General features: G+C 44.8%; 1 protein-coding gene across 2 annotated transcripts in view; it reads right to left on the bottom strand.

Moving 5' to 3' along the window:
• Positions 1-11,708, bottom strand: part of raver1 (ribonucleoprotein, PTB-binding 1) — a 36,525-nt gene that overhangs the window by 3,624 nt on the left and 21,193 nt on the right. The window contains exons 7-15 of one of the 2 annotated variants that reach the window (XM_072564429.1): positions 9,817-9,925; positions 8,893-9,164; positions 7,293-7,383; positions 5,022-5,209; positions 3,917-3,988; positions 3,417-3,497; positions 2,804-2,875; positions 2,062-2,184; positions 591-668 (exon numbers count right to left, since the gene is read on the bottom strand). In XM_072564429.1, the coding sequence (XP_072420530.1) occupies positions 591-668; positions 2,062-2,184; positions 2,804-2,875; positions 3,417-3,497; positions 3,917-3,988; positions 5,022-5,209; positions 7,293-7,383; positions 8,893-9,164; positions 9,817-9,925 (1,086 nt within the window). The remainder of the gene's footprint in view (positions 1-590; positions 669-2,061; positions 2,185-2,803; positions 2,876-3,416; positions 3,498-3,916; positions 3,989-5,021; positions 5,210-7,292; positions 7,384-8,892; positions 9,165-9,816; positions 9,926-11,708) is intronic. The other variant, XM_072564430.1, reaches the window with a different exon arrangement.

Genomic DNA, 11,708 nt, shown 5'->3' with positions numbered 1-11,708 from the left:
TAGTTTGCTTGTCATTAAGAATCTTTGTATCCTGAAAACAAAAAAAACCTTGCCATAAAATTCCCATCACCCCTGATCAAATCATGACGACCAACATTGCGGGACTCCTGCGCAATAGTGTCTGGTGAAAGGCATTCCTGGTGGACTTCCCACTTTCTGGCGGACTTTCACCTGTCATCTCATGAGAAACATGGCTTTAATTCTACCCATGGGTTCAAACCTTGTAAAACAACCTTTAATTGACTATTAACTGAGCATATGATTTGAAATCCTGATAGAAACTGGGGCAAGCAAAGGGAAGGCCACATATCAAATTAAAGCAATATGAATAGGAATATGGACCAAGTGCTTGCAAATGAGGCTAGATTAAGTTAGGATATCTGGTCGGCGTGGACAAGTCGGACCGAAGGGTCTGTTTCCGTGCTGTACTTCTCTATGACTCTGACATTCAGTCAGGACCCTAACAATTTCAAAGTTACAGTCTATTGGACTGTGCTCTGTTAATCCCAATACCAGAGGAACAGTCATGATGGTCACAGGCAGAACACAAACCTGTGAAAGACAGAAAGCGAATGTTATCAGACAATTACCTTCAGCATACAGCCTGGTGGAGAGTTAGCAGGTCGAGCTCCCAGGAGGCCTGCCCCAGAATTCAGCATCGGATTCATCTGCAACACAGCACGTCACAGTCACATTCCTAGCTTTGGCAGTGTTAGATCCTCTCATTCTGTCCACAAAAAGAATGAATACCTGAATTGCCCCCCAACCCCCCACAACTATGCACTGACCCTGCATGTAGTCAGGCAGCAAAAAAGGCACCAGCAGAGAAATAGACATTCCCTTGGGCAGAATTACAACTTCCCTCTTGGAGAGAGAGAGATAACTGTTAGATTGGTGGAAAAAGAACAGGAAAATCTTTGCCAGATTAGCTATTATTCAGGATTGTGCCGAGAAGGGTGTTCGCAGCAACTCCTCAAATTTCCTGGTCTATTCCACTGCCCTGACACAATCCAGGACCGGGTTCGTGTTGCTGAACCTGTGAGCTGTCAGATTCCAGTCGGCTGGTAACCTGTTAGTGACATCAATCGAAAACACTCAGATTGTGCCCAGTCAACACACAAGGTAGCTAATGGGGAGCCGAATTTCAGCTGTCATCTGAAGTTGTTTGTTATACAGAAGCCTTAATCAGGGAAGTCAATGTGAAACTTTCTGAAGTGCAATTTCCCTTGTTAACTGGCGAGTCAGTTCAGTTGTTAGTACCAAATGGCACAAAGTCATTTCCAGTTGAAAATATGGGTCTTCCAACCCAATTGCAGCAAAATAGCAAGGACATATTGAGCCGCCCTTCAGGGACTTTACTCAAAGGCCTCGCTCCCCTGAAGTGTGGCCAAGTCGGAGAGGAAGAGGATTTCATGGTGATCTGACTAATATTCCCAAAGAGCTGCTCCTTCATACCAATGTCAGTGAAATTGCCTGTCATATTTGTCAGAGAGTCACTTCTCTACCAAGTAACTCATTGAGCACAAAGCAAAGATATGTGAGAATGGTTACAGCAGCTCAAAAACACGGTCTGGTGTTGGAATTGATTCTACCCCAACATGTGGTGCCAGAGAAACAGGAGGGGACGGAGGGGACCAGCCTTGACCAGGTCTCTTGAACAAGAGTGGACAGACTCTCATTTCACTTGCCGAGTTGTGGTTTCATGTACCACAAACACATCTCATTACACATTAGCTGAGGAGTGGAGATCCATCTCTGACATTTCTGTCAGTGTTCAGAGATACAACTTCTATGAAGGGCAAGGAACAGGGCATTAGGAGCATGACTTAACCACCATAGCTCCTCACGTAGCCCAAACATACAGCCTTGGCTGTAGTCAGCCATCGAAGCACAGACTAATGAGGAAAAAAATATACCAAATCTGGAAGATGAGGGATTATTAAAAAGATCTGATCTGTCCAAGTTGAAACAAGCTTCTGGGTAGCCCTGGTTGAAAATGAGCCTCAGTCACGTGTTAATGAATAAACATCACAATGTACTCTGTGATAATGAGTGCAATACCTTGGTGGAGTAGCTCTGTCGTAGTCCCGCTCGGACACCACTCGTGAAATAGGAAGTGGGAGAACTGGAGTACATTGAAGGTGCAGCAGGTTCCAAATCATTGTACCCACATGGATTTGATCGCTTAAACAGGAAAAAGGAACATTAATCCTACACGGAAAATCAAGTTCATCAATTCACAACCACATCCAAATAAACAAGACTTAAGAGAACTCCAGACCAGGAGACCACCCAATAAACTCAGGTGGTGCAATTTTACTTCACTTTCGTCTGACCTTTGAGAAACTGGGAGCAGATTGAATTTTACCAGCCCACGTCATCAATTCATACCTCACCCAGTTGGTTACTTGTACATAAGCCTGAATGGTTGATACTGGCAAATTATTTTGGCCACAGACTTGACTCCAGCCAAACATGATCAGAATGTGAGTCAACAAACAGGCTCCAGAGAGAAACCAGAGTCAAAATGCTTCGATTCACCGAAATCCATCTCTGGCTGGAGAATGAAGACCATTTGGAGAATCTCAAACACTAGCTCTGTATGCTAAGCAAACTCAAAGTTCAAACTGCAGGCTGGAGCATGTTTGTATATGTCTATGAGAAGCAGCTGCTGGTCTGAATTCTGCTACCTCATGAATAGCTCTACATGCTCTGTGCTAGATGCAGAAGCTTGAGGTTTTAATAATTAGCAACTCCCGTCTCAGTGGATAGCTCAAAAAAGGTTCTTCATTCGAATTGTTACCTCATCTCTGTCAGCTGCGTATCCTCCAAGTCCAGGGTCATGTAGTAGTGGGTATTGGTCCAGCTCCCTTTCCTGACAAAATAAATCCCTGAGTCAGTTTAGATTTTTCTCGAAGTGTTCCGCTGGTGTGAACACAATGGGCTAAGTGGTCTCTTTCTATGCTGTCAACCTTCTACTGTAAAAGGCATCAATCAGCGCGAGACTGGGGCACCCTGCGACAGATTTCACTTTGGGACCATCATTGTTGTACTTGGGTCATTTCAGAAACCAAGTATAGACAGGCCGTGGGACTGAAAGGTGCAGTTTTACAGCAGTTGCCAGTGAACAGCGATCACCCTGTGCTACCGTTCATTCTTCCAGGCTCAGTGAATGGAGGTTGACAGTGGGTTTGCAGAGATCAGCAAACGGAGTGCAGGCTGGGCATCGCTGGGAACACCAGTCGTTTGACAGACTCACAGGCAGTACCACTGAATGGTTCCATTCTGACTGTATCTACTTCACAGCCAGAATGGTGTGTAGCTGAATGTGGTCAGGCCTAGCTCCCAGCCAAGAGCCTGTTACAGATCAGTCAGTACATGCTATTCCAGTCGTGTACTTGTTTTGTGAAACCTACCTCACTTTGATCATGGCCGTAGCCCCCCATTCCTCCATAGCCAGGATCACGGGACATCGGGTATCGCTCCATCTCCCTTTCCTAGGCAGGGACAAACCTCAATTAGCACCTTCACTTCACCATCAAAATAAATCTCTGTTATGGTCTTGCTTTGCCATGACCTCCCAGTTACCTGCTGGTCACCCTTATAGAAGAAATTCCCAAAAGGAACGTGACAGCTGTTTAACCTTCACAGCATTCCCCAAGTGAAGCCCAGTCCCCCCTTAGGCAGAAGGCTGATGAGCATGAGCCCCAGCTGATATTGACCCTCCCAAATCCAGTGTATTAAGATCAACAATAGATACCTACCTACAGCCTCTGTGGAAGAGAGGGAACTGGAGTCTGGAGACGGAGTAAGAAGACACTCTAGGCTGGATCCTATGCAGAGAACCTACAGTCCCAAACCATATAGCTACCTCCACCAACAACTTCTAATCTTCCATTTCTTTGATAAGATTTACCTCGTTTCTGTCACGACTGTACCCTCTAAGCCCAGGATTACGTGATAGTGGGTAGCGCTCCATTTCACTTTCCTGATGAAATAAAATTAGAATATTAACTTATAAATGTAATGTCAGTTTTCTCTTGTCCTTTCAGAGGCAACTGATCTTTAGCTGAGGTCTGGGTCGGTCTGCTTCTTTCAGAGTCTCCATCATAAAGGTCAGTAATGGACATGGATTAAAGACAGTGCTCAAGCCAACCCGACCCAACCAACACCCAGTACAACCTAAATGGACTGTAATATGGAGTACCGGTCAAACCCTGGATGTTTCAGCTCTGTACAGCAAGCACCAGAAAATATGCAGTTAGATCTCACAAACAGTAGAGAAAAAAATAAGCAGTTCACCTGTCCCATACAATAGGAGGGATAATTATTAGCTACACAGGAACTTGCCTGTTTTCATTCAAATAGTGCTACAGAATCACTTCCATCTACTGAAAGTAGCAGACACTGACAATGGTTTACCTTCAGAGATAGTCCAACACATCAGAAAACCCTCCGACAATATACATTTTGGTAAGGAGTTAGTTAATTCCAATTTTATTTTCATGCAAAGACATGGCCTTTTCTACAATATTAGTAGAATAGAGGTGACCAATTTCCCCATTACACTCCGTGCCTTGCAATCTAATATGATCTGATTAGCCTTCAGAGTAATTGTGTGGTACAGCATAGAGGGGGTCCTTTGGTCCATCAAGTCTGTGCCGGACGATCGAAACGGATCTCACTTTTCAGCGTCTGGGCTATAACCTTTTATGTTAGGCTTCGTTCTCATTCAGGTACATGTACTTTGTATTAAAGATTGGCACTTCCTCCCTCTCCTGCCCTTCCAGGCAGTTTATCAGAAATAGCACAAAATAAGCAGACTCCTCTGTGGAGTCTTGCAGGAAACAAGATGGAATAGGAATGATTGCTGGCAGACACTGCAACAAGCGTTTATCTGCTACAAAGACTACCATTAATTTCCAATGTTATGGTGAAAGGAATTTGGCAGGAGGGCTATCTACAGTATTGAACCCATTCTGCAGTTCCTATCTGCTCACAGACAATATATCCAAACGTACCTGCTCATAGTCTCTGTAAGAGTGGCTGTAATTATCATAGCTTTCATAACTCCCATAACTCAGCTGGCTGCTTCCAGACTCTGGATAGTCACTGATGCTGGATCCCAGGTGACTTCTGGAGCCAGAGCTGGGGTAGTTTCCCAGGAGACCAGTACCATGGCCATAGGACATTGAGTTGTTAGTATTGCCTGTCAGACAGAAAAGCATTAATCACACTGCACAGCCCGAGAACAGCAATCACACTGCACAGCCCGAGAACAGCAATCACACTGCACAGCCCGAGAACAGCAATCACACTGCACAGCCCGAGAACAGCAATCACACTGCACAGCCCGAGAACAGCAATCACACTGCACAGCCCGAGAACAGCAATCACACTGCACAGCCCGAGAACAGCAATCACACTGCACAGCCCGAGAACAGCAATCACACTGCACAGCCCGAGAACAGCAATCACACTGCACAGCCCGAGAACAGCAATCACACTGCACAGCCCGAGAACAGCAATCACACTGCACAGCCCGAGAACAGCAATCACACTGCACAGCCCGAGAACAGCAATCACACTGCACAGCCCGAGAACAGCAATCACACTGCACAGCCCGAGAACAGCAATCACACTGCACAGCCCGAGAACAGCAATCACACTGCACAGCCCGAGAACAGCAATCACACTGCACAGCCCGAGAACAGCAATCACACTGCACAGCCCGAGAACAGCAATCACACTGCACAGCCCGAGAATGCTGTGCGTTGTCACTGTGTTAAAAGCTCTGACATGGATACTTAAGGCACCACGTATAAACTTCAATTGTTGTTGCCATAGGGCCAAGTGGTAACCTGACAGATGTAAATTAAATTATGAGAACCTGGAAAGAGTACAGAGAGGATTTTCCCCAGGGTGGAATGCCAAATCATAGGTGGCATAGCTTTAAGATGAGAGGGGAAAAGTTTAAAAGAGATATGTGAGGCAAGCTTTGTACAGAGGGTGGTAGTCATCTGGAATATGTTACCAGGAGAGGCGGTCAAAGCAGATATGATAGCAATGTTAAAGAGGCATTTAGACAGACATGAGTAAACAGGGAATAGAGAGAAACAAACCAGGCAGGTGGGACTAGTTTAGAATGGCATCGTGGTGGGATAAACAGCCTGTTCCTATGCTGTACTGCTCTATGTTCTTGTTTAACAAAAACAAGAACTGCTCATTCTCCTTGAGACACATAACTACCATCGGTTTTTTGGTGGGGGGGGTGGATGGAGTGTCGTGTGCGAGAGAGAGAGATGGAGAGTGCGAGAAAGCAAAAAACACACAAATGCTAGAATGATACCACCCCATGAGACAGTCACTGCTCTCTAAGTAGACTACGTGTTGGCTTTTCCAAGTTTATTAGCCGAGAGCCCAAAACTGTGCGCTCACCATACAGACTCATTCAGGAACAATATATTTAGGTTCGATATATTTAGAAACTTATTTTTAATACTGCTTGTCTTTTAGTCAGTCCCTGACATTAAATGTCATATTATTTCTAATTAACAGGATCAAAACAGAAAAAGCAGAGTACAAACTTGCAAAAATAATGATGAAAGGAAACTCATGGGCAGAGTGCACAACTCTTTGATACGTAAATACACACTGCATCACAAAGTACACTAATGTCATTCCCACTGTTTCTATGCACAGTTTGTAAATACTAAACAGGTATTCAAATCCCAGAGACAAACAGTGCAGGAAGTGACAATGATAACAGGCAGCAGTATTACTCAATGTGTATTTTGTTTTGGTTTGAATTCTTCTAACCCACAGTTCTTCACACCAAGCAGCTCCATTCCCATCTCTGCGGGAGAAGTGAAGCTTCTCTGTATAATGTGAACAGAGTGTCTCGGGAGGTTGGTGCTGCTGTGAAAAGAACAGGCTGGAAATTGGTCAGGGCATGAAAAGGGAGTCTGGACAATTCACCAACTTGTTCCCCTTGTTCCTCCTTCAGAGGCAGAGCTCAGGTGAGGACCAAGAGGGAGATCAAACACCAATTCGGATCTTTTGGTCTTGCTGCACAGCAGCGATGAGGATAAACATCGGCTAAGACTGGGGTCAGAAATCACCCGCTGAACTGGGAGAGAGTGTGGGGGCAGGGCAGTTTAAACCCAAAATAAATACAATTCATCACTGCATAATGATTCTGGCATTCTACAGGTGAACAAATACACAATACCAATGATTATGTCACCCACTTATCTTTAATCTTCAACTGCAAGCTCCAGACCACTCCTTACCTGAAGCGTTAGTAGGGAAGACACTTCGCAGATTGAGATATGGATTCTGAGGCACCCTGAAATCTTTTGGTGGTTCCCCTAAGAGAGATGGCTGCAACATAAAATGTGGCAGTGCATTATTTACAGGGCAGACTGCCCTTACTGTTCTCACCATGAACTTTCCGCATTGTCCCAATTCCATGGGGTACTCCAAAACCGCCTTTTAACGCACTGCCTGACACACAAATCTGTTCTCCATCAATAAGAGTAGCATTTTATCTGACCCCACCAGGGTGCTGTACTGTCTAATGGGAGAGATCAGGAGGAGTGACACTCTTCATTTTAGATATTTCCAGAATGTTGTAAATTCTCTTAATTACCACTGAGCTGGTCAGCACAGTCTACTTCACATTAACCGGAGCTGTTAAATGGATACAGTCCTGCTAACTGTCCACCACACACCATGCCGATTGCTGAAAACATTGAGGAGACACTTACAGGAAGAGGGAACACACCCACATCAGGCCAATAGTGTTACAGTTACATCCTCCTACTAGAGAAGTCAACATTTCTCCATTGATCTCAAACAGTTCGTGCCTGTGCTTATGAGACAAAGGGAGCCTGGTGAACTACATAACCAGAGGCTTCAGCATACAAACGGACAGAAGCTCACTGCTGCCCAGAAACAAATTCTGTAATTGACAGTGTGTAGGTGGCTTGGTGGACAAGTTCACTCAGGTTCAGTGTTGTCATGATTCAATTTATTAGTCCAAGCATTGTTTGATAAGTTATAATGTCACACGTTGTATTTCAGAGCAAGACTCTTTTCTCAAACTTTATTAAGAATGAAAGTTGCCAAGTAAGCAATGTTCAATCTGGAGATCAGTGCTATCGAACCACAGACACTCCCTTTGCAATCTCTTACTTGTTTATGTGCAACTTTGAATATTGATGCTCCAATCAAGCAGAGTTTCCAATGGTGCACTGTGAACAGAACACTGGAAGACAAACCTAACTTGACCTTGATCGTTTAAGGCAATGAAAAATAAACAGAAGGAGATGACAGAAGGAGCATAGTTTTAAATTGCTGGGATCCCAGTCAATACTCTCAATCCAAACTCTCCCCTTCCACTTCATTTCCCCATTTTCTGTTACCTTTATCTTTAACAAATACAATGCTCAACAACAATTTCTTGTATGCTTTATTGAAAGAAAAGTACTCAAAATATTTATTCAATCTTGACTTTAGGGTGACATGGTGGCTCAGTGGTTAGCACTGCTGCCTGATAGCACCAGGGATCCTGGGTCGATTCCACCTTCAGCAACTATCTGTCTGTGTGGAGTTTGCACAGCCTCTCCATGTCTTCCTCCCACAGTCCTAAGATGTGCAGGTTAGGGTGGATTGGCCATTTCTAATGCCCAGTGTGTACAGGGATGTGCAGGCTAAGCTAAGTTAGCTATAGAGAATGATCTGTTCCATGCTGTAGTGATTCAATGATTCACTCACTCCTGACCTTGCAAAAGTATTTTTAAATAACACACACAAACAAACGAAACAATTAGCTACAAAAGGATACAGAAAACCCACTGCAATCCTTCAAAGGCATTTCAAGCTTCTTACCCCTGACGTGGCTGAGCCAGTCTCCAACTGCACCATGTTTTGTTTCCTCTGTTTCTTCAGGTCACTGAGCACAGAGCCCAGGATGGACGTAGGGATTCCTTGCAAAGGAGCTGGAGTGACTGGAGGAGAGGCAACTTGTCGGGAATGGGATGGATTCTCCAGCATTCCCTGCATGTCTGCTGGCATTTGTCCAAGATACTGCTGCGATTGCATTGTCCCCATTGGCACCATAGGCAGCTTCATCCGTGCTTGTGCTCTCTCAGAATTCAGTCCTGTAAGTGGCACAAATGCTCACATTGAGAAGATCGGTTAATTAAAGTCAAGCTGAATGGAAACCTCTGAGCCAAATTATCTTCCCCGAAATGAGCTCACAAGCTCCATGTTGCCAGCCAATCCTCTGAAGCTGATGAAGTCCTCTATATCTTTTCTCCCATTCAGACTGGTCCATGGCCTCAGGGCCTGACATCTCCTTGCTTCTTGTTTGGAGAGCTGCACTTAGCCTGGCTTGGCAGGGTCACAGCAGAGGCTCCCCTTCCTGCACTGCTGCAGGCGATAACAACACAATGTTATTGCTCAGCAAGGCAAGGAGAGCCCCACTGGAACATCTCCAATAACCAGAGTGACCACTCGGAGACAGACAACCAGACACTGGGCCCTTTGGACTAGCCATATTAGTTGAATTGAACTCACCAAATCAGGATCTCAATTTCAGACTTTCTCATTTACTGCATTAGTAGCAGCCACTGGTCAGTTCAGACACAGAGGAGGAGGAGGGGGAGAGGGGGTAGAGGGGAGGGAGAGTTTATTTAAACATCCACTTTGGATTTGTCCAGAACATGATTTAGATGACAACAGCTAAGAAAGGGGTCTGTAAGTGCACTATGGGAGTAAGGGGAGAGGCTCCTGCATGTGATTTATACATACCTGTGGGTGATTCCCCGAGAAGTCCCTTTCCCCGCTGTGGAGGGGCTCCGAGTCCAACCGGGTTTGGTTGCAAAGCTGCAAGAGGAGATTCACCCAGAATGCCAGGTTTCTGAAAATACATACAGACAATGCTGGGGTTATATCTTGACGTGAATTACTCAATTAAATGTTGGGTACCAGGATATTGAAGGCAGAGGGATTCAGACTGCCATGTTAATTACTGAATACAATGCAAATATATAAGCCAGCAATCTCCTCATTTCGTGCATAAGAAGCTAAGAATGAAGAGCAGGAGCCGAGTGCCTGGCCCTTCCAGCCTGCTCTGCCATTCAATAAGATCACGGCTGATCCTTTCACAGCCTCAGCTCCACCTACTCTCACCATAACCCTTCATTCCTTTATTGTTTGAAACGTTATCGATCTTAGCTCTAAAAACATTTACTGAGGAAGCCTCAACTACTTCACTGGGCAGGGAATTCCACAGCTTCACAACCCTCTGGGTGAAGAAGTTCCTCCCTAATTCAGTCCTAGATTTGCTCCCTCCTAATTTTGAGGTTTTGCCCTTTTGCCCTAGTTACACCTGCCAGTGGAAAGATCCTCTCTACTTCTATCTTAGCCATTCCCTTCATAATTTCAGGTTTCGATAAACTCCCCCCTCATTCTTCCAAATTCCAACGAATACAATCCCAGTCTGCTCAGTCTCTCCTCATAAACCAACCCCCTCAACTCCGGAACCAACCGAGTGAACTTCCTCTGCACCCCCTCCGGTGCCAGTCCATCCTTTCTCAAATGAGACCAAAACTGCACACAGTACTCCAGGTGTGGCCTCACCAGCACCCTGTACAGTTGCAACATAACCTCCCTGCTTTTAAACTCAAACCCTTTAGCAATGAAGGATAACATTCCATTTGCCTTCCTAATTACCTGCTGACCAACCTTCTGTGATTCATGCACAAGGACACCCAGGTCCCTCTGCATAGCTGCATTTTACTATCCAAGGAATAGGCCTAACATACATCTAACATATTCTGGATTAGTGGTGCTGGAAGAGCACAGCAGTTCAGGCATTATCCTGATGAAGGGCTTTTGCCTGAAACATCGATTTCGAAGCCCCTTGGACGCTGCCTGAACTGCTGTGCTCTTCCAGCACCGCTAATCCAGAATCTGGTTTCCAGCATCTGCAGTCATTGTTTTTACTTCGTACATCTAACATATCAAACCCTTTTCTTGTAACCTCAAATCTGCCTTCCCTTCCACCTCCAGCAAAAGGTCTTCATTTTTTTGACCATTATATTAACTGCTGCTCCAAACATTTACTTTATGTGAGAGCAAAGGTTTCTTCGCCCAACATCCCCACTTGTTGAAATTACATTAATAGTAAAATGCCTGATTAGGCTGTTCACATGGTCATTACTGTGAGAATCCCTTCACATTGTCTGTTCACTGAGAGAGATTTAGCTCTGGATATAGACACTAGGTCATATCCTCAGAATGTGAACTGAAATCAGAGCAATATGTAAGTAGCTACTGATTTACAGTTCATTGTACCAGATGGAAGCTTCACTGTTAACAGCTCACTTTTTGAACAACAGAAACAGAACCAGAAGTTGCCGGAAAAGCTCAGCAGATGTGGCAGCATCTGTGGAGAGAGGTCAGAATTAAAGTTTTGGGTTGAGTGACCCAACCGTGAAACTTTAATTCTGATCTGTCTCCATTGTTGCTGCCATATAAGCTGAGCTTTTCCAGCAATTTCTGGTTTTGTCTCTGAGTTACCGCATCTGCCATTCTTTTGATTTGTACCACATTTTTCAAACTGAATTCCACTTCTACAAAGCTGGTGGTGTGATGGATATTAACAAAGACCCAAGTGTACAAGGTATTAAAATGCATGG

Source organism: Chiloscyllium punctatum, chromosome 46, assembly GCF_047496795.1.
Source record: "Chiloscyllium punctatum isolate Juve2018m chromosome 46, sChiPun1.3, whole genome shotgun sequence".
Taxonomy (NCBI): Eukaryota; Metazoa; Chordata; class Chondrichthyes; order Orectolobiformes; family Hemiscylliidae; genus Chiloscyllium; species Chiloscyllium punctatum.
Note: the sequence above shows the minus strand (reverse complement) of the source record. Positions and strands in the feature narration are given on the sequence as shown.